We start from the raw sequence: 23715 nt of genomic DNA on the forward strand, positions 1-23715 counted from the left end.
TAGACAAGGACTTTGACTTAATTTCACCTGCTGGCTAACATACAAATCCCCATGAAAAACAGAACACACTACGAAGATATAGCCTGGTCCCAGATCTGGTTGTGCTGTCTTGCCAACTCCTATGGCCAGATCTGGGACCAGGCTAACTAAGATACTGAACCTGGAAGAGAGTTGTAATCGGGCTTATTCCCTCTGCTGTCCTAATGGGACAACATCAACATGACACCGTCCATGTGAGTTACCAAACAAAACACCATGTAACAGCAGACGCACAACCTCTGCCCTGTAAGCAGATCATCTGCTCTGAAAACCATGTCATGACAATACAAGCACCAACCCTCTGACTGGAATTTAAAGGAATGAATGAAACATCCCACTTATAAAACCCAACCATATTCTTTCTTTACCCCCAACCGGACCGCTCTTGTTAATTGGGATGTTTCATAAAACTACATTCTTCCTTTACCCCCTACCGGACCGTTGTTCTTGTTCCTAAGCCCTTCCATGTGACTCACTGCCCAGTAAGAGACAAAACACCTACCCCAACCTTTCTTAAAGTATGGGTCGCGACGGGACATGTTAATGGTGGGTCACGACATTGGGTAGGTAAGTTGAGATCCCGAGAGTTAGAATATTGAAATACAATTAGCAATTTCGACATGTGGTTGTGCCTCGGTCAGTGACTGACATAAGAGAAACTGCAGTCATACAAGAATTAGCCACGTCAGCTAAAAAAACAACAACTGATTGGTAAATTAGTCTAGCCAGCCATCTAAACTTGAAGTAATCATGGCGAATACCGACCAGGCATGCAGGGCACGAGCCCAGGGGCACTGACTTCGAGGGGGCCACAAACTTCCAGGGGGCCACCATTGATTTTGTTAGTCACTCATCACACAAATATCATTAATATGGCATAAGTCATGGCTAAATGTGTAGAATTGCAGGCAATTATCTGTAAAGCTGAAAATGTTTTCCTCTCATGGCAAAATAGGTAGAATTGCATAATTTATTTTATAAAATTGCATCATTTTGTCTCTGCCCCGTCGCAAAATGTGTAGAAACTTGCTTTAAGAGCATTATTTTCTCTATATACCATGGCAAAATGTGTAGAATTACAGGAAATTAAAAAGGATACTTCAGGATTTTGGCAATGAGGGAAGTTAGAGGTAGTTACGCTAACGCTAGTTAGCATTGGCTCCTGGAACTACAGTGCATTCGGAAAGTATTCAGACCCCTTGACTTAGTCCACATTGTTACGTTCCAACCTTACTCTAAAACTGATTAAATGTATATCAATCTACACACAATAAATACCCAATAATGACAAAGCGAAAACAGGTTTAGATATTTTTGCAAATGTATATATAAAAACAGAAATACCTTGTTTACATAAGTATTCAGACCCTTTCCTAAGATACTCAAAACTGAGCTCAGGTGCATCCTGTTTCCATTGATCATCCTCAAGTTGTTTCTACAGTCCACCTGTGGTAAATTCAATTGATTGGACATGATTTGGAAAGACACGCACCTGTCTAAAAACCAAACCATGAGGTTGAGCGAATTGTCCGTAGAGCTCCGAGAGAGGATTGTATCAAGGCACAGATCTTGGGAAGGGTACCAAAACATTTCTGCAGCATTGAAGGTCCCCAAGAGCACGGTGGCCTCCATCATTCTTAAATGGAAGAAGTTTGGAACCATCAAGACTCTTCCTAGAGCTGGCCGCCCGGCCAAACTGAGCAATCGAGGGAGAAGGGCCTTGGTCAGGGAAGTGACCAAGAACCCGATGGTCACTCTGACAGAGCTCCAGAGTTCCCCTGTTGAGAGGGGAGAACCTTCCAGAAGGACAACCATCTCTGCAACACTCCACCAATCAGGCCTTGATTGTAGAGTGGCCAGACAAGCCACTCCTCAGTAAAAGCCACATGACAGCCCGCTTGGAGTTTGCCAAAAGGCACATAAACTAAAACAATGATAACTAAGCTAAACAGTATACAAGGCATATTGACATTTCTCAGACCATGAGAAACAAGATTCTCTGGTTTGACGAAACTAAGATTAAACTATTTGGCCTGAATGCCAAGCATCACGCCTGGAGGAAACCTGGCACCATCCCTATGGTGAAGCATGGTGGCAGCATCATGCTGTGGGGATGTTTTTCAGCAGCAGGGACTGGGAGACTAGTCAGGATTGAGGGAAAGATGAACGGAGCAAAGTACAGAGAGATCCTTGATAACCTACTCCAGAGCCCTCAGGACCTCAAACTGGGGCGAAGGTTCACCTTACAACAGGACAATTTTTTATTTAACCTTTTTTTAACCAGGTAGGCTAGTTGAGAACAAGTTCTCATTTGCAACTGCGACCTGGCCAAGATAAAGCAAAGCATTTCGACACATACAGCAACAGAGTTACACATGGAATAAACAAACATACAGTCAATAATACAGTAGAAAAAGTCTATATACAGTATGTGCAAATGAGGTAGGATAAGGGAGGTAAGGCAATAAATAGGCCAAGGAGGCGAAGTAATTACAATATAGCAATTAAACACTGGAATGGTAGATATGCAGAAATATATATATAGACAGACAGATATCGATATATATATATAAATGCGCAAGTAGAGATACTGGGGTGCAAAGGAGCAAGATAAATAAATAAAGTATGGGGATGAGGTAGTTGGATGGGCTATTTACAGATGGGCTATGTACAGCTGCTATCGACCCCCCTCCGCTTACTTCTGTGCCCTGGACACCATATGTGAATTCATCGCCCCCCATCTAGCTTCAGAGTTCGTTCTCTTAGGTGAACGAAACTGGGATATGCTTAATACCCCGGCAGTCCTACAATCTAAGCTAGATGCCCTCAATCTCACACAAATCATCAAGGAACCCACCAGGTACAACCCTAAATCCATAAACATGGGCACCCTCAGACATTATCCTGACTAACTTGCCCTCCAAATACATCTCTGCTGTTTTCAATCAGGATCTCAGCAATCACTGCCTCATTGCCTGTATCCGCAGTCAAACGACCACCCCTCATCACAGTCAAACGCTCCCTAAAACACTTCTGCAAGCAGGCCTTTCTAATCGACCTGGCCCGGGTATCCTGGAAGGATATTGACCTCATCCCGTCAGTCGAGGATGCCTGGTCGTTCTTTAAAAGTAATTTCCTCACCATCTTAAATAAGCACGCCCGTTCAAAAAAAATGCAGAACTAAGAACAGATATAGCCCTTGATTCACTCCAGACCTGACTGTAATTGCACAAAAACATCCTGTGGCGGACTGCAATAGCATCGAATAGTCCCTGCGATATGCAACTGTTCAGGGAAGTCAGGAACCAATACACGCAGTCAGTCAGGAAAGCAAAGGCTAGCTTTTTCAAGCAGAAATCTGCATCCTGTAGCTCCAACTCCCAAAAAAGTTTTGGGACACTAAAGTCCATGGAGAACAAGAGCAGCTGCCCACTGCACTGAGGCTAGGTAACAAGGTCACCATGATAAATCCATGATAATCGAAAATTGCCTTCCTCCTGGCTACTACAACCCCGGACAACGGCCGTCTTCATCGACCTGGCCAAGGCTTTCGACTCTGTCAATCACCGTATTCTTATCGGCAGACTCAATAGCCTTGGTTTCTCTAATGACTACCTCGCCTGGTTCACCAACTACTTTGCAGACAGAGTTCAGTGTGTCAAATCGGAGGGCATGTTGTCCGGACTTCTGGCAGTCTCTATGGGGGTGCCACAGGGTTCAATTCTCGGGCCGACTCTTTTCTCTGTATATATCAATGATGTCGCTCTTGCTGCGGGCGATTCCCTGATCCACCTCTACGCAGACGACACCATTCTGTATACTTCTGGCCCTTCTTGGGACACTGTGCTAACAAACCTCCAAACGAGCCTCAATGCCATACAATACTCCTTCCGTGGGCTCCAACTGCTCATAAACGCTAGTAAAATCAAATGCATGCTTTTCAACCGTTTGCTGCCCGCACTCGCCCACCCGACTAGCATCACCACCATAGAAGGTTCTGACCTAGAATATGTGGACAATTATAAATACCTAGGTGTCTGGCTAGACTGTAAACTCTCCTTCCAGACTCATATTAAACATCTCCAATCCAAAATCAAATCTAGAATCAGCTTTCTATTTCACAACAAAGCCTTCTTCACTCACGCCGCCAAACTTACCCTAGTAAAACTGACTTTCCTACCGATCCTTGACTTCGGCGATGTCATTTACAAAATAGCCTCCAACACTCTACTCAGCAATTGGATGCAGTCTATCACAGTGCCATCCGTTTTGTCACCAAATCACCTCATACCACCCACCACTGCGACCAGTATGCTCTAGTCGGCTGGCCCTCGCTACATATTCGTCGCCAGACCCACTGGCTCCAGGTCATCTATAAGCCTATGCTAGGTAAAGCTCTGCCTTATCTCAGTTCACTGGTCACGATAACAACACCCACCCGTAGCACCCGTTCCAGCAGGTATATCTCACTGATCATCCCTAAAGCCAACACCTCATTGCACAAAAAACAATTTTTTTAGCTGAAGTTGGAGACTTTTATTTCCCTCACCAACTTTAAACATCAGCTATCTGAGCAGCTAACGAATCACAGCAGCTGTACATAGTCCATCTGTAAATAGCCCACCCAATCTACCTACCTCATTCCCATACTGTTTTTATTTACTTTTCTGCTCTTTTGCACACCAGTATCTCTACTTGCACATCATTATCTGCTCATTTATCACTCCAGTGTTAATCTGCTAAATTGTAATTATTCGCTCCTATGGCCTATTTATGGCCTACCTCCTCATGCCTTTTGCACACACTATATATAGACTATTTTTTTCCCTACTGTGTCATTGACATGTTTATTGTGTTATAGGCTTGTTTATTGTTTATTCCATGTGTAACTCTGTGTTGTTGTTTGTGTCACACTGCTTTGCTTTATCTTGGCCAGATCGCAGTTCTAAATGAGAACTTGTTCTCAACTAGCCTACCAGTTTAAATAAAAAATTAAAAGGAAAGGCGGCCAAAGGAAGAATTGGCTTTGGGGGTGACCAGTGAGATGTACCTGCTGGAGCTCATGCTACGGGTGGGTGCCGCTATGGTGACCACTGAGCTGAGATTATTTTAGAATAAGGCTGTATAGTAAAAAAGAATTGGAAAAAGACAAGTGGCCTTAATACTTTCCGAATGCACTGTAACTCAAACTTCCTTCATACTGGACACAAAGACACAAATGGTATCCACGAGATCATATGACTCTGGGGAAGTAGATAAACGTCCTCCATGCACAATTTCCCTAAGTAGGCCTTTAACTTTAATTTCTCTTTCCTCCGTCAAGAGGGTGGGCCACTAAAACACTTTGCCTGTGAGGTTGACCCCCAAAAAGGAGCATGTTTTCACGTGCTTGGGTACCAGGAAAACACAGAATTTCTCATTTGGGTCCCAGGCTGAAAAAGTTGAAGAAACCCTGACCTACCCCCTTTCCCAGTCTGGTACAGATGAGAAAACAGTGTGGCTTGACAGCTAGTCTCTCTCCAAAAGCACAGGGACTCAAGTGTGGTGAATGTGGGGTACAGTGGTTTGACTGCTGTGCTGGAGATCTGAGCTCAACAGAGGTGGGTTAATAATGACACTAGCTAGTAGCCACCTCAGAGATCAGATTCGTAATACCTTTCTGTACAGGAAAAGAGGGTGGCCTGTAGCCTCGCTGTGCAAATGGATGATATTTCCAAAAATGTTAGTCATGTAAGACAAGACAAGTCACCTGAGGCCATCTGCTATGCAAACAGAAAATATCTTATGAGCACAAAACCAAAACAGACACCTGTAAGTGATTTAACATTCAAAACCTCTCCTAGAATTTTGAAAGGATGATAAAATGTGATTGTGTTGGTAGCGTACATTGTTTCGGAGAAAATGTTAATTTGCCTCTAAAACGCAACATCAAATGACTGGCTTAAATTAAAACAAAATGATAAGCAGCCAAGTGGCTCATTCCACACAGAAAATTCTTGCAACATAAAAATCTCACAGTAAACTGGCGGGTGCTGAATGCTAATTGCCACTAATCAATGCATCTTAATCAGCTGAAACATCAGAAAAGTGACTCAAGTTGTCTGTGATCTGTTATTCATAGCCTAGAACTCGGAGGTCTCAGAAAAATTAAGCATGGCTTTGATGTAATCCGGTGTTCCATTTCCACTGCTTAAAATGAGTATGTATGAAGATTCTTGCCTACATTTTGACCTCAGTACAGAATCTTTTGAAGCATAAAATGTTCACAGATGTAGTGTACCTGATTCACACTCTGTGAAGGCAACAATCATCTTCACTTACAATTACCTATTATTAAATACATTAGCAACAACTGAATATTAGGTCAGATCTAGAGCAGGGATGGGCAACTGGCGGCCCGCATGACCCCCTTTTGAAGGTCCTCGGATTAATCCCCCCCCCCCCCCGGGTCTCAACTTACTGTTGAAAGAGTATGACATGAAAGAATACATTCACGAGGAGCAATTTTGAAATTTGGTTGTACATCGCAGTCTCTCTTGTTATGTCATTCACTGATAGAAATCTGAAAACAAAATCTGTATATGGGCTAATTTACTATCTAAAATTGTTATCGTGGTCGAATTACCAGCCGGGGGGGCCCCCCAAAGATTATTTTTTATCAGTCTCAATCAGCGATCATATTAAAAACGGCAAATATTTCTCTCCACCCTATGGCAAAATGTATAGAATTGCAGGAAATGTGCTGTAAAACAGCACATTTTCCTCTCCGCCCCATGGCAAAATGAGTATGATTGCATGAAATTAGTTACGAAATTGGTAAATCTTCTCTTCACCATGGCAAAATGTGAAGAATTGAAGCAAACTGCTTTAAAACTTGCTTTAAAACTGCAACATTTTCTCTACACCCCCACGGCAAAGTGTAGAATTGCATGAAATGAACAAACTTTTATTTTTATTATTTATTCTCTCCTCTGTCAAGAGGGGGGCCACTAAATAAGTGTTTGGGGGGGGGGGGGTGTAAGCAAGCAAGCAGAACCGTAACTGCAGCCTCTCATGAAAAGTTCCGATTTTTTTGTGGCGCCAACCAAATGTGCCCATCCCTGATCTAGAGCTAAGAATCATGGCAAATGAATCCCATTGGATGCTTGAAGTTTCTCATTTTCAAAATTAGCCTCATTGTCAAATATCTCACCAATTGCTTTCAAGTTTCCTTAAAACTTATTTGACACTAAAACCATGTAGACTTTATATAGGAATATGTCAGTCAAATTCATTAACAAAAGTTTAGGCTACATGGTGAGATTTTAGCCAACCATTTCTGCCCTCTTATTTAAACCACTCTACACACTTTGATTAATATCCACTATGTTGCTCCGCCAGGCTGAAGTGGATTAATGAAGAAAAAAAAAACATTGACAAACATGCTTTCCTCTTTATTTGCTCTCAGCTAAAGTCATGTTGCACTTGCAGGTCAATTAAACATGAACTTTAGATAACACTTATAAAGCCAGTATGGTGTCTTCTTGCATTGGCTAATTAGTACATGCATAGGTCCCCATGCATTGTGGTGCTTTGCACTTGAGAACAATGCCTTTTCGAAATGAGAGACCATTTATCTAGCTACTCTCTCTTCATAATGAATGCATTGTTACAAAGCAATGCTATTTGAAAGAGCAGAGCCTGTAAAGAAAATAATATGATGAATGATATGCTCAATAATATGATAAGGTATATGAGTGGGGAAAATAATATTTTCATTTTCTCATCAAGATGTTTTAATACATTAAAGCAAATTTAGACCACATTTCTATTCTATGCGTGTCCTTGTCCAACCATTGAGCAGTCATCATTCTAAACTTGAAATGAGAACAAATGGAGTAGTACAGCATCACGAATGTAATAGTCTTGACTCTTGAGCATCAAGACAAAACTGTCTGGGATTCATTGAAGAACGTTAAATCACTTTAATGGCTCTTCATTGTGATGGAAACATAGCACCCAGACAACAAAATGATCCCTTACAATACTCGATAATTGCACCGAGTCAAGGAGCCTGCGTTTCTCAGGAAACAAGGGTCTGAAATGTAATTATTCACCCTTTGGAAAATGTAGGGCAACTGCGCAATGATGTAAAACAGCACTCTCGGGCGAACTAATGTCAAGCTCTCATTTTTGACAGAGTAAGCAGAAGATATCAGAGAGCAGAATGATTAGATCTTCTCTGTCGTAAATTAAATAACCACTCTGGCAGTCGGCAAAGGAAATGAACTTTAAAGAAGTGCCAGACTCCACGAGGACAGGACATAACACTGCTACATTATACAACCTCTTGGAGGACACTGACATTTTAATTTGTGATCAGCAACTGTACATTAGTGACAAATCACACCCCATGTCATCACCACTGACATTAAATCACAGATGTATTACACTATTATAAACTGCAGTGGTTCTGCAACAATGCATAAAAGACAACCCTTAATCAGAATAATGACGCAACAGCAATTGGCCTACATCCCATTACACAAGACAGTGCAAAACTGAGATGTTATTTTGACAGCACAAGTAGCTGAGCAGTAACAGAATAAAACTGACCATTTGACAAAAACGTAACGTTACTCCAGGCTCCAATTGATCATGGGTGATATTTGATGAATCCGCACAAATACAGCAAAGATCCCATCTGCTAAAAATGCATCGTAATAGATTTTCAGAATTGCAGCAAAATAAAATCCACTTTGTAAGGAGGAGCCACCTAAACCAGATCTGTCGAGGCACACAGGCTGAAACATCCCCCTTTCTCTCCCTCAACTCTGCCCATATATATGTACCATTTTTCCCCTCATCAACCCGGAAGTCACAATTTGGTTCATCCCGATTGGATCTCGTCGAATCAGTAAGACTGCCAGCATGTTTACCAATCATATAGCTTTCTCCAGTGTAAAAAGAGTAGGGATTCCGTGTGCAAGGTCGTGTGGTTGCCAGATGAGCATGATGTAAACCTTTTGTTACCTTACCAAACCTCTCACTGGTTTGTGCAAGATGAGGTGGAGATTTCACTTAACGACCAATGGAACTGTCTAAAATGTACAAACTCCGCCCACCCAGGGCACCATGCCTTGCAAAACGAACTACACCAGTGTTTACCTTGGACTCATCCTGCACAAACTAATAATATGCTGATGTGTAAAGAGATACAACTAAAAAGCTGCGTTGTCGAGGTAGATTTTAGTCAGGCTGAACAGCAAGAAAGCAACAATACTGAGAGTCTGTCTATGAAAAAGAGGCATAGTAGCCATTATAAAACATAGGAAAAAAAGCCATACAAAATGATAACACTTGCTGACATCATGTCCAAACCGCTTGTTGATTGTCAGATCAATCGCGATATGGTGGCATTGACGCATACCCGCCCCCTGTCTTGTTTCAAAGGCCACTGTTATTAGCTAAGTCAGGTGCTTCTCCAGTCTCTCGCTCAGCCTCCACCCCACAGAAACAGACCCCACATAAAAGGTTTACTATTTTCTCTCTTGGATGGCTACTGGATGATTCGGAGTCTGATCAAAGGAACACAGCAATGGGGCACCACACTGCCTACTATACGCACAACAAATTCGATCTGGACCACCCACCAGCGGCAGGTTGTCCAAATGTAGAAAGCTGGCAATCAATTCAATATCCATCCCCCACAATAGAACAACACAACCGCTATTCACCCCTCGCCGAGATGAGAATATTTGAAGGAGGTGGCAGGCTTGTAAACTACATAGTTGACTCGTTAATCAGCGAAATGAAAATCAACCTGCGTCTAATTGAAAGCAATTAGCTAGTGGCACAATAAAGAAAGGCAAAGTAAAGACATTCCTGATATTCTAGTTAACCAATTGATTACGCTGGATAGTTAGATGGCACATGTAACACAAAATTGTTAGGTAACGTAAGAATGCATAATTCAGTTAGTTAGAATATAATGTAAAAGGTAAACAGTTTAGCCTCATTGTATAGCCATCTTACAGTCCATTCAATTATGATTGACATATCATCAACATTAGTTAACTGACATAATGCGGGCTAGTTGACACATTCAATAGTGAAAACTGAAGTCTCTCGTTATGCCAAAACCTTAAATTCAGAGTTATTTGAACAAAGGAGAGGCTTTTAATCAAATGTATTGCTATTGCAATTAGCATGCTAACTGCTGGCTATTGATAACTCGCAGCTAGCTAACGTTAACTAATGAAACACAGAGCTAGCGGATTGATAGCTAATGTTAGAATGACTCCTTTGTTGCCGTCTCGGCTTTGCACACATTTATGACAAGTAATTACCTTCCAATGATGAATGAAATCTCATATTAGATAGAAATACTTACTCTCCATGTACCTCCTCGAAAGGCATTGCTTAAAAAATCATCATGGTTTACAAATTCAAAAACAGATTTTTTGCTGTTGGACTGCTGCTGTCTGCGGCAGCAACTTCCGGCGCATGCGCAACTTTCTCAGCACCCAGCCAAGTCAATATGGTGTAATTGCAGACCACAATTGTGGGCGTTTCTTGATATGAGTGTTCCCTGATATCAGGAAACGCCCATTGACACCTGCCATTGGTCAGTTCCGGTGTTATGAGTAACCGGAAGGTTGCAAGTTCAAACCCCTGAGTTGACAAGGTACACATCTGTCGTTCTGCCCCTGAACAGGCAGTTAACCCACTGTTCCTAGGCCGTCATTGAAAATAAGAATTTGTTCTTAACTGACTTGCCTAGTTAAATAAAGATAAAAAATAAATAAAAAAGGTGCCAGGTTAGGATAATTAACGTATAAGAGGTTAGGTGAATTTTGTTTACATAGCTAGCGGATTAGGATAACTAAGGTGCCAGGTTAGGATAATTAACGTGCCAGGTTAGGATAATTAACGTAACAGGTTAGGTGAATTAGCCATGGCAGATTAGGAGACTGAGGTTAAGTTTAGGAAAAGGGTGGGGGTTAGGCCAAATATTATGGATATACTGACAAGATACATGTCTCTCCGCCCTAACAATGGGAGTCTTTGTCCCCAAAGCGGTCCCGCCGAGTTGGACCTTTCTTTTCCTGTTCCTCTTTGGTTAGACTAAGCTACAATCGATGACATATATAAAACACTGGCTTGCTGAGGCTATGTATTGGCCATTGAGAACTTTTAAGCCCCGGTCGGCCATATTGGAACTCCTTAGTAGGAGCAGTCCTCCATAGGAATGAATGTAATTCTACAGTATTTCAATTAAATGTTTAAAGGAAAACATTACATGTATTTAAGTCCTTTTTTGTAGTGGGGACAGCAACATTTGTACTCTAAAAAAAATACTATGAGAAAAAAAAATGTGAGCATACTAATGTGCATACAATGTGCATATAATTATATAAGCTCACATAATATAATTTCAAAGTATGCATTAAGGTGTCTGTATTAGAATATACATGTCAAAAAACTGAATGTAGATATTAATAAATGCATTTCTATAGCTTCCAATAGTACCAAGATGGCTATGCGGTGGCTTCAATACAATGCCTCCTGTCAATCATCCAAGATTTATACACATCATTAGCTACAATACCTCGGTTGTCAAAAACTGTTGTCACCGCGAAAAAAATGGCCACTGACTAATGGCGAGCATCAATGGGTGTAACTTAATATCAAGAAACGCCTATATCAGTAAACACCCCTAATTGCGATCTGCAATTACACCCTTCTCAGCCAAGTCAGTCTTCTAGCTGGAAGTTTTTCCCAGGCACTGATCTAAGATCAGTTAGGTTTATATTCCAAATAATGGATTAAGGTTTTGATAGGGTTAGGTTTAGTTGGTTCTAGAACTGTGATTAGGGACATCTTCTACCTGAAACAAGTCCTAAGAAAAGAACAGGAGAAATGTCATAATCTATTTAATAAACGTATGCTTGTGTTATGAAATGTAATGCTCTACTTAACATTTCCAGAAAATGTTATTAGGTCAACTATTGATATCATTCATTATTGTGCCAACAATAACGATGTGGAACATGATCATATTGATGGCAATATTCAATGCATAACATCTTGGTAAATAGGCCTACATAATATATGACTGAGCAAAAGTTTAATAATCCAAATCATTTTATATAGACTAGATTACAATTCATTGCTTATTACAGTAATCCAAATAATTTGTATGTACACAGAATCCAGTGTTCAAGTCTTTCACCCACCTTAGTCAATAGAGTCATATGGTTTGTGATTTGATGAAGAATTCAATTGTGCAGTCTGAATTCTCTAATCAAAGGTTTGGACACCTACTCAATCAAGATTTTTCTTTATTTTTACTATTTTCTACATTGTAGAGTAATAGTGAAGACATCAAAACTACGAAATAACACATATGGAATCATGTGGTAACCAAAAAACTGTTAAACATATTTTATATTTGAGATTCTTCAAAGTACTCACCCTTTTTATTTTTTAAATATTTTTTTTACCCCTTTTTTTCTCCCCAATTTTGTGGTATCCAATTGGTAGTAGTTACAGTCTTGTCTCATCGCTGCAACTCCCATAGGGACTCGGGAGAGGCGAATGTCGAGAGCCATGCGTCCTCCGAAACACAACCAAACCAAGCCGCACTGCTTCTTGACACAATGCCCATCCAACCCGGAAGCCAGCCGCACCAATGTGTCGGAGGAAACACCGTACACCTGGCGACCTGGTCAGCGTGCATTGCACCCGGCCTGCCACAGGAGTCGCTAGTGCGCGATGAGACAAGGATATCCCTGCCGGCCAAACCCTCCCTAACCCGGACGACGCTGGGCCAATTGTGCGCTGGTAAAAGACCAAGTCCAAATTATGGCAGGAACAGCTCAAATAAACAAAGAGAAACGACAGTCCATCATTACTTTAAGACATGAAGGTCAGTCAATATGGAACATCTCAAGACCTTTGAACATTTCTTCAAGTGCAGTCGCAAAAACCATCAAGAGCTATGATGAAACTGGCTCTCATGAGGTCTGCCACAGGAAAGGAAGACCCAGAGTTACCTCTGCTGCAGTGGATAAGTTCATTATATTTAACTGCACCTCAGATTGCAGCCAAAATAAATTATTCACGGAGTTCAAGTAACAGACACAGCTCAAAATCAAGTGTTCAGAGGAGACTGCGTGAATCAGGCCTCCATGTTCAAATTGCTGCAAAGAAACCACTACTAAAGGACACCAATAATAAGAAGAGACTTGCATGGGCCAAGAAACTTGAGCAATGGACATTAGACCGGTGGAAACCTGTCCTATGGTCTGATGAGTCCAAATTAGCCATTTTTAATTCCAACTGTTATGTCTTTGTGAGACGCAGAGTAGGTGAATGGATGATCTCAGCATGTGTGGTTCCCCCTGTGAAGCATGGAGGAGGTGTGATGGTGTGGGGGTGCTTTGCTGGTGAAACTGTCTGTGACTTATTTAGAATTCAAGGCACACTTAACCAGCATGGCTACCACAGCATTCTGCAGCGATACGCCATCCCATCTGGTTTGCGCTTTAGTGGGATTATAATTTGTTTTTCAACAGGACAATGACCCAACACACCTCCAGGCTATGTAAGGGCTATTTGACCAAGAAGGAGAGTGATGGTGCTGCATCAGATGACCTGGCCTCCACAATCCCCTGACCTCAACCAAATTGAGATGGTTTGGGATGAGGTTTGGGCAGAGTGAAGGAAAAGCAGCCAACAAGTGCTCAGCATATGTGGGAACTCATTCAAGACTGTTGGAAATCATTCCTCATGAAGCTGGTTGAGTGAATGCCAAGAGTGTGCAATGAAGTCATCAAGGCAAAGGGTGGCTACTTTGAAGAATCTAAAATATATTTTGATTTGTTTCACACTTTTTTTGTTCCTACATGATTCCATATGTGTTATTTCATAGTTTTGATGTCTTCAGTATTATTCTACAATGTAGAAAATAGTAAAAATAAAGAAAAACCTTTGAATGAGTAGGTGTGTCCAAACTTTTGACTGGTACTGTATATCTGAAACAAATAAATTACCCCTTACATCCACCCACCTGCCTGCTGCACCCCCATTATTGACACCATTTTGAAGCTTGGAGAAAATGGCATACATTGAGAGAATGTATCATTCCATTGTATAGTATATACCATCATGCCTGCCATCATGTCTGTTGAGAGGCAGGTAATGATACATTTGTGATATAGGAATTATTATCTTTCCGCTGGGGGAAAGACAACAACAAAACAAGTTACATAGGCAACATTTTTAAAATATTGAATGGTGATTTGAATCAGCAATACTTCTTTACCATAAATTATAATAATTAGCAAGTATATGATATAATTGATTGTATGTGTCTATTTAGGATCCATATAGATTCTATGAGACATGGAAATGCCTTGGTTATCATCCAGACCAGACTATTACAATGCCCCAAGCCAAATCCTGCCTAGCCTGCAAGCCTTACTACATCCACACACCACCTCCATCAAGTGAGAAGGGCCCAGGGGGGAGAGCTCTGTCTGAAAGCCCAATCACAGTGGCGTCAGCTGGGGAGTGAGAAGTAGCAGCACAGCAGTGGGCACCATCAGGCCATAGTAAAGTTAATGACGCAGAATGGTGTCTTTTCTCCTGCCCCAGAAGAATGTCAATACAGGATGTTTAAGAACGCTGTACCTAATTACGCTTTTTAAATTCACAGCCGACATGATTGATGATTTTTGAAAGGGGAGCATTATCGATCCACCTCACAGACAAGTCCTATTGATTGCAAGTCTAGATTGACTATTACTTTTTTCTTTAGGCCGTCATTGTAACTAAGAATTTGATCTTAACTGACTTGATTAGTTAAATAAAGGTTAAATAAAAACTTTTAAAAAATCAGAGCATCTACAGTATGTGACCTGGTGGGTGTTTTTTTCAGTGGCTAAATCATTACTTTAAAAGTATTTTGATGAAGGCCTTTATAGAGGATGTGGCAGTTGCAGCTGCTGTGTTGTGTTACTGACTGCAATCATCTGTAATGGATTGGTGAATGCGCGGTTGCATTGGCAGCTCCCTACCTGCCTTCTCCTACAGCTCCCTCTTGACATGCTCATGTCGCAAGCTTATTTTATCATCAACTTTGTTATTCCTCACCAGCAGCAAGGTTGACAGCATCACTCTAGCACCTGCCTGTTACTTCACATCTAATGCTAGTCTGACTGCTATAGGAGATTCTGGGTAAATTTGATGTGACATAAGTTACTTTCCGCCTGGAGTCAACATAGGAGGAATGGAATTCCCTGTATGTTTTGGGGAAGGTTCCAGGCTCCATTGTCAATGACAATTAAGAAACATTACTGCTATCAAACATTACAGATGCAAGATAGAGAATTTGAATGAATTGGAAAATGAACCAGAACAGAAAATAGATAATCAAGGACAATAACCACCCAAGCCACTGCTTGTTCACCCCGTTATCATCCAGAAGGCAAGGTGAGTACAGGTGCATCAAAGCTGGGACTGAGAGACTGAAAAACAGCTTCTATCTCAAGGCCATCAGACTGTTAAATTATGTTAAATAGCCACCACTAGCACATTAGAGGTTAATGTCTCTAATGGAACACTAGTCACTTTAATAATGTTCACATATTTTGCATTACTCATCTCATATGTATATACTTTATTCTATCCCTATTCTACTGTATCTAAGTCTATGCCACTTTGACATTGCTCGCTCAATATGTATATATTCTTAATTCCATTCCTTTATTTTAGATTTGTGTGTATTGTTGTGAAATTGTTAGAATTACTGTTAGATATTACTGCACTGTTAGAGCTAGAAACACAAGCATTTTTGCTACACCCACAATAACATCTGCTAAACACGTGTATGTGACAAATAACATTTGATTTGATTTGATCTTCTATGACATTATTCCAAGTGCACTTTAAATGGCAACATGGGCTCTACAATTGATAATTAAATTGTTTGCAGGCACAGTCATTTTGTTATTTTTGGAGGGAGCCCTTTCCCTTTGTGTAAATGTTTTGCAGGCACATTCATTTTGTTATTTTTGGAGAGAGCCCTTTCCCTTTTTGAAGGCCAAAGTTAATGCAGTCATAGAAAGAACTCTGATGGCCATGTGAGGAAAGCCCTGAGGGAGCAATGGCCTTGAATGAATGTGTGGCTGTGCGTGCATGTATGCGTGTGTGCGTGTTTGAAAGCGAGAGAGAGAGAGAGAGAGAGAGAGAGCTCAGTTCAAACATACTGATCCTCAAATATCCTTTAGTTTCTAGTTCCATTAAAAGTATATTCTATAGTGAGTGTCTGCTAAAGGCTCTATTTTTGCTGCTCCCTCTTTTTCGGCAGAGCTTTCAGTTAAATGATGACAGATTGTGAGCTACCTGATATCCTTCATCATTCTTCCCAGTGGAGGTGTTTGTTCCGCCCTGAGTGGGTCCTGGAGGACTAACAAGCAGCCGGCATGTTTAAAGGACTATGGAGAAACATCTGCTATCTCTTGCTTTACTTGCGATGAGAATGAAAACAACATAATAAAATAGAACAAATCAATCTATCAACTACAAATACACTCCCCTATTCTCAAATTAACCTCAGTGCAGATTTTTGGATGATCAAATCCCCTTTTTGTCAATTTCTTGTGGTAAATTGAGTTTGCAAGAAAGGAATTTCACTGTACTAATGCATGTGACATTAAAAACTTGAAATTAGCAAGCAGGGCCATTTTGGCAGCTTTGCTGCATATTCCCCAGGATAACGCATTGCTTTAAGTCCTAAAGCCCAGGGTGTTTCGACTACAGTGTTTTTCCAAACTGTGGTGCATGTGGGCACCCCCAGGGGTAAACAAGTCAGCTGGAAGGTGTACATACATAGCCCACTTGGACTGACAATCTGCAATGGCAGACTTGTCTGTTGCTATATTTTTCATGTATATTATCAAGCCATTTTTATCAGTTTGATGATCCATAGGCCTATATTATCATTAAACGTTTAAGTTAATTTACTTTCAGTTTATTATTATTTTACCAGAGTTAATTAGCAGAGAGATTGCTATTGTGGCCAATTGCAATGGCTCAGTAGATACATGATTTATCATGGATGTAATGTGGTCCTTCTCTATGTTATGTGGTTTTCTATATTGTGTTCCAAAACTGCTTTAACCATTTTCGATTGGGGTTGAGAGCATTTGATAGATGGCCTCAGAAGCCAAGCAAGAAAGATCACTGGCGTTTCTTCCTCTTGTTCGCTAGGGGGCAGTAAAGCCAATGCTCGCCACAATCACCAAGCAGACACTCTTCCAAGACAAAACCACTCTTTGGTTTGTCCATCATGGCTGCGCCCCTAGTTCAATGTGAAAGTAAGCGATCATGCTGCCATGAAGTAACCTTGCGCTACGTTTAGAGTCACCGAAGTATGTTGGAATTTCAGCGATAGCTCGGCCAGATAAGTTTATATCATAAATGGCTTTCCGTGTGAGCATCTCGATTTTCGGGAAATCTTTACGTGTTCCGAGAGTTGCTAACGTGTCTGCGCCACTGGAAAATGCGTCACCGTTTCTCAGAACGGGTCAGTCATCTACCTTATCTGCTAAACTAGATTTAATATCTCAAAATAATAAGCGATGATGCAAATGTAATAGCCTTTCCCCTATCCAGAAATATACTTAATTTTGTCCGAAACAAATGTCTTATTATATTTTCTTGTCAGGCATGACAGCCATACCTTATAGTTGGCTGACTAGCTAATCAGATATAGTCAGCCAACCTTAGTTATTTCATTTTGAAGAAATTGATCTATTGATGTCAGGTTACATACATGTAATTCAGCTATAATTAATTTGGAAAAAAAGTCAGATTCGTGCGTCATTGTAAACTAACGTTAGGCATAACAGTTGCATAAATTACCTGGCAAGTCTACGCAGTGATGGTGATAATCTCGATGTCTCTGTTGCTTTGGTTTAGGATGGGCTGCCCGTCGTCCAGGGACCAATAATGGACACGGTTTTCGCTTCACTCCTGCCTGTTTTATTACATCGGATGCGTTTTTGAGCAGACTGGAGAAAGGCAAAGCGGCGGAGACAGATGACACTCTTTATCACTATCCAGCCTCAGTTCTGCCCGACAGCGGTAATCACAACTGCTGCCTCTGAAAATTAAAGAGTTGGTTACCTCCGGGTTTAGGGCATCGCAGTACAGTTTCGCATTATCGAAATGCTGCGCACTGAATGAATGTCTAAGAATATTATATATATATATATATGCCCTTGTATTCTGTAGATCTGTATTATGTATTTCATATTTTACTCTTACATCTGATCAAGTCAACCCCTAAACTCTTGTTTCAGCTGAACAATTATCATTGCTTGTGAAGGATCCAGATCAACCAGAGAACTCAAAGGTTTTAAGAGTGGCCATCATTGGTGCCCCAAATGCTGGGAAGTCCACACTGTCCAACCAACTGCTTGGCAGAAAGGTACTTTACTTTATTGTAATGGCCAGTTTCTTCACTTTAAGTTGTACACATATGCATCATGAGTCACTCTTAAGTCAGTCAGGAGTGTATTTCCATGAACACCAGTTTCTCTGAACATGATCATAGGTGTTTGCTGTTTCCAAGAAAGTGCACACCACACGGTCCCGTGCCCTTGGCGTTCTCACAGAAGACGACACACAAATTGTGAGAATCAGCTCACAGACCATTCATTTAGAATAGCAGCAATTTGACAAGTGTTTGTTTGTTTTTCAGGGCAGTCTTACATTATGTACAGTATCTGCCCAATATACAAACTTTAGATGTATTAGATAACCAAACTTGTACATGCTTACTTATACATTGTCTCTCTAGATTTTACTGGACACTCCTGGACTCACTACACCTACAAAAGTCAAGAGGTGATTTGTTACACATGTTTCATAACTGTGGTATTATAGTGATAAAATGAAATAGGTGAATTTCCAACGGTGCTATTTATCTTCTCCACAGGCACCAGCTGGAGAAGTCTCTCCTCGAGGATCCTTGGAATACAGTCAAGGAAGCTAGTCTTGGTACTGTGTGACTCTTCACTTTTTGCAACTTTTCGGGCACTCAGATGATTGGCCATAACTCGCCCATTGCTTTAAAGCCAGTCTAGTCTATGCTTTTTAAACAGTATGTTGTCCCATACATTTTCACAATTCATTTGAAATAAATAATTTTGTGGGCAAATGTCGATGCACTGCATTGATTTTTCATGTATATAGGATTATGTGTGAGTGTCACTGGCCTATGCCATCATGTTAATGTCCTCTTCTTGTTGTTATTGCTTCAGTGGTGGTAATGGTAGATGTGTCAGACAAGTGGGCCTGCAACAAGCTAGACTTTGAGGTCCTGAAATGCCTGACCCAATACCCAGATATCCCAGCAGTCCTAGTTCTCAATAAGGTACAACTTATTTATCACATGCATGCAAACCTCATCCTCTCCATGGCCTTGTCAATAATAACTGATCATATGTGCTGAGGTGAGATCATGGTTGTCATATGATATTATGCATTATTATGATGTAATAAATTAGGAACTGTCTACTACATGAATTGGCACATGAACTGTGTAATGTGTATGGCACAGGTTGACATGCTGAAGAGCAAGAGCAGGTTGTTGGAGATCACAGCAGATCTGACATGTGGAGTGGTGAACGGCCGGAAGCTGCAGGTCCGCAGGGTGATCAAGCCACCCTGGGCTGAGAGGAGGACAGATAGGGAGGCTAGGACATCAGGGTCTGGAGATGAGGACAAGCCGGGTGGTGATGTGGCTCATGGTGAGGGCAGTGAGGCCCAGTCAGGGCTGAGTAAGGAGCAGCTTAGGGCTCTGAAGACCCAACAGGGCTGGGCTCACTTCAAGGACGTCTTCATGCTCTCTGCTGTGGATGGAGAGGATGTGGAGACACTGAAGGTAATGTTAGCATATGGTGATATAGGGACTTATGAAGCAATGTATCTAATACTAAGTTGACAAGTACATTCAATGTAGAATTATTTGAGTTATTTGAAAGCCATATACATCAACATAGCTACAATTGATGTCCAACACTTAACTAACAATTAACAATTGCTGTTGACATCTGTCTGTCTGCTCTACAGAGATACCTAGTAGTGGGGGCAAAGCCTGGGTCTTGGCAATACCACAGTGATGTCCTGACAGATCAGACTCCTGAGGAGATCTGCACCAACACTGTCAGAGAGAAGCTTCTGGAATATCTGCCCAAAGAAGTCCCTTACACAATGACGCAGGTGACTCGTCATTACAGACACACACAGCCATATGCCGATATAGTGCGTGTGCATGTGTCAACCATTTTAACTGTCAAGCACTATCTCCCATCCCAGCTTGAGATGTATTGTAGGGCCAGTGTCCAATCACAATTATTTTTGACTCTTTAGTCCCTAATATCTATCTGTATGCCAGATATAGATATAGCACATATAGAGAAATACTCATGGTAGTACTACTTTTGAAATTATATTAACTTTTTATTTCTCGCAATTGCAGGCCATTGACTTGTGGCACGACAGGGAGAATGGAGAGCTGGATATAGCAGTAAAACTGTATGTGAAGAAAGAAAGTCACATGGTAAGTGTGCTGCATTTCTCAGTACTATTTTCAATGTAGATTTCGATATGTCCCCTGTTGTGAAACATGTCAAGGAGCACCACTACCAGCCTAACTACATTACTAATGAACACGTGAGAAGCCATCAGTGGAAGGAGATAAAGACGAGGAGAAAAGCTGCTGGAACTTTCTTGTAGACGGAGCAAGGCTCCACGCTCTATGGTTTGGCCCTTCACATAGACCTGTCAATGTGTCGATAGATAGTTCATCTGAACCGTCTCTTTGACTTATTTTCCTCCTCCCTTAAAATCACATCCCCATTGTGAGTCTACAGCTTGATTCTACGGGATATCTCTATCAGGGTTGGGGTCAATTCCACTTCAATTTAGTAAATTCCGGAAGTAAATTGAAATTGCACATTTCAATTCCGAGAAATTAGGAAAATTGGAATTTCAGTTTACTTTCTGAGTTAAAATGGAGTTCAGGCCAACTGATCTGTGTCCCGTCACACCCATCTCCACCTAATGTTGGAGATATGAAGCTGCTCTACCATATGTTCTCATACTGATAGTTCCATGTGTAGATAAACTGTGTCCTCAGACTCATGAGTTTCAAGTCACGATGCCCGGAGTCTTCTTTAGCCTGTAATACCTTGTAAATATCTGAGCACTCCTTTTTAAACCATACATTTTTAATGGCAGACAGACAGGATGGATGTGAGCCTACATCTGCGTTGGTGCAGCAGTGCTCAAAGTGATTCAAACCTGACCCCTGCACCAGACTGCTCTCTAGGTTTTTATTCAGCTAAGGGAATGGTGACAAAGTTGAAAATCATTGATTTCCTGTATATTTAGTTGTTAGGACCTAGTGATTATTACAGTATACATTCTTCATATCTGCTGTGGTAACTGTGGCCCTCTTGTGGACTTAAAACATTGACATATTGAAATGCATGCTCATATTATTATACTGTATTTCCTCTGTCCTTCATTTCTCCTGATGACAGAAAATGGTGATTGGCCAGGCTGGTCAGATGGTTGCCAGGATAGCCAGAGAGGCTGGAGACGACCTGAGCACAGTGTTCCTCAGGGAGGTCAAGCTGAGGCTCTCTGTGAAGGTGAAGAACTGACGAGGATTATGATGAACTGAGTGTTATGATCATCTGGGGGACAGTTTTATGGTGGCCTTGTGAATAGGAAATGAACACTGTTGGACTCACTATTTTCAAGGAAAGATCTGACTGGTTTCTACTTCTTGACTATCAAATCAACGTTTATTTGTCACATGCACCGAGTACAACTGGTGTAGACCTTACAGTGAAATGCTTACTTACAGGCTCTAACCAATAGTGCAAAAAAGGTATTAGGGGAACAATAGGTAAGTAAAGAAATAAAACAACAGTGAAAAATAACAGTAGCGAGGCTATATACAGACACCGGTTAGTCAGGCTGATTGAGGTAGTATATACATGTAGATATGGTTCAAGTGACTATGCATATATGATGAACAGAGAGTAGCAGTAGCGTAAAAGAGGGGTTGGTGGGTAGTGGGACACAATGCTGATAGCCCGGTTAGCCAATGTGCGGGAGCACTGGTTGGTTGGGCCAATTGAGGTAGTATGTACATGAATGTATAATGCATATATGATAAACAGAGAGTAGCAGAGGGGGGCACACAATGCAAATAGTCCGGGTAGCCATTTGATTACCTGTTCAGGAGTCTTATGGCTTGGGGGTAAAAACTGTTGAGAAGCCTTTTTGTCCTAGACCTGGCACTCCGGTACCACTTGCCATGCGGTAGTAGAGAGAACAGTCTATGATTGGGGTGGCTGGGGTCTTTGACAATTTTTAGGGCCTTCCTCTGACACCGCCTGGTGTAGAGGTCCTGGATGGCAGGCTACTTAGCCCCAGTGATGTACTGGGCCGTACGCAATTGTCGTACCAGGCAGTGATCCAACCATGCTCTCGATGTTGCAGCTGTAGAACCTTTTGAGGTTCTCAGGACCCATGCCAAATATTTTTAGTTTCCTGAGGGGGAATAGGCTTTGGACAGACCTGTAGCTAAAATGTGCTGCTGAGAGCTTGTAAAGGCTCATCATGAGTCAGCTAGTGAGATAGCTATCAGAAACAGAGAGACAGCACTCTCTCCCTTGGAACTTGGTCCCAGCCTCATCTACAGTCACTTCTCTCAAGGGTCAATACTGTGTTCTTGCATAAGCATTCTTCTTACGTAAAAGATGACTTGCAGATATTTGTTTTTCCTTTCAGAGCTTCTGTAAGATTTTCTTTTAATTTCAATTTTGACCTCTTAATTAAACAGCTCTATTTTGATGTGGATTGTGTGTGGTGGGGGTTGGGCCGAGCTGTGAAAAGGTTTCTGGTTTATCTTGGGCTTCCAGAAGCTTCCCCTTGGCAGTAGACCTCTGCTAGCCTGGCCTGCTGATAATTGAACTGGGAGTAGCACAGTCATGTTCTGTCTGTCGAATGTCCCTGTTGTTCTATCCAGCCCCTGCCTATCTCCGTCTCGCACTCTCTTGCTCAGCTGCCCATAGCATTGCAGTCCCCTCAAGCCTCCATTTCTATCACTCTTTCTTTTGTCTCTCTCATAGCAAAACTCAGCCCGAGAACTGAATTCTCAACTCTTTAATGGAAGGCAAAATGGAGCGCTAACCTGCTTGTAAAATGGGTCAGATAATAGTGATTAGGTTCACCCCCCCCCCCCTGTGAGTTTGCTCTGAGCTTCTTTCTCTATCCAGGCTACCTTGATGAATAACAAGTGTGTGCCCTCTGTGGCCTAAAGGAAGGGCAAAGAGCGAAAAAGAGAGGAAAGGCTGGAGTGTCTCAATGAAGAGACAGAGAGGGCTGTGATGTCTTGTTTACTGTGTACAGAAACAGCTGCTCTCCATTGATTACTGACATTTACACTGCTAACTTGTGTAGAATGCTAGACTTGATCTCAGATTAGACTAACCAACTGCTTTTTAAAGCTGTACACTGTATATGAAATTGAATAAATAAACTAAACATTCATACAATTGTATGTGTAACCTGCAAATGCATTAAGGTGGTAACCTTGGTAACAGT

The 23715-nt window shown here is 41.4% G+C and overlaps 2 protein-coding genes across 10 annotated transcripts in view; one reads left to right on the forward strand and one right to left on the reverse strand.

The window, feature by feature from the left end:
• The window catches only part of fam222ba (family with sequence similarity 222 member Ba), an 82924-nt gene extending 64867 nt beyond the window's left edge, over positions 1–18057 (reverse strand). For 7 of the 9 annotated variants that reach the window (XM_031826666.1, XM_031826667.1, XM_020485507.2 and 4 more), the window contains exon 1: positions 10412–10535. The gene's annotated coding sequence lies outside the window, so the exon portion shown is untranslated. Of the gene's footprint in view, positions 1–10411; positions 10536–17949 lie in introns of those variants that run through there. The other 2 variants (XM_020485514.2, XM_020485506.2) reach the window with 1 other exon arrangement.
• On the forward strand, positions 17342–23666 carry eral1 (Era-like 12S mitochondrial rRNA chaperone 1). Its single transcript, XM_020485519.2, has 11 exons — positions 17342–17611; positions 18007–18171; positions 18390–18517; positions 18644–18721; positions 18890–18936; positions 19028–19089; positions 19353–19465; positions 19652–19975; positions 20164–20313; positions 20573–20653; positions 21639–23666. The coding sequence occupies exons 1-11, from the start codon at positions 17506–17508 to the stop codon at positions 21759–21761; spliced, it is 1377 nt and encodes a 458-aa protein (XP_020341108.1). The 5' UTR covers positions 17342–17505; the 3' UTR covers positions 21762–23666.
• Positions 23667–23715: the final 49 nt, after the last annotated feature.

This window comes from Oncorhynchus kisutch, linkage group LG6 (assembly GCF_002021735.2).
Source record: "Oncorhynchus kisutch isolate 150728-3 linkage group LG6, Okis_V2, whole genome shotgun sequence".
Lineage (NCBI taxonomy): Eukaryota > Metazoa > Chordata > Actinopteri > Salmoniformes > Salmonidae > Oncorhynchus > Oncorhynchus kisutch.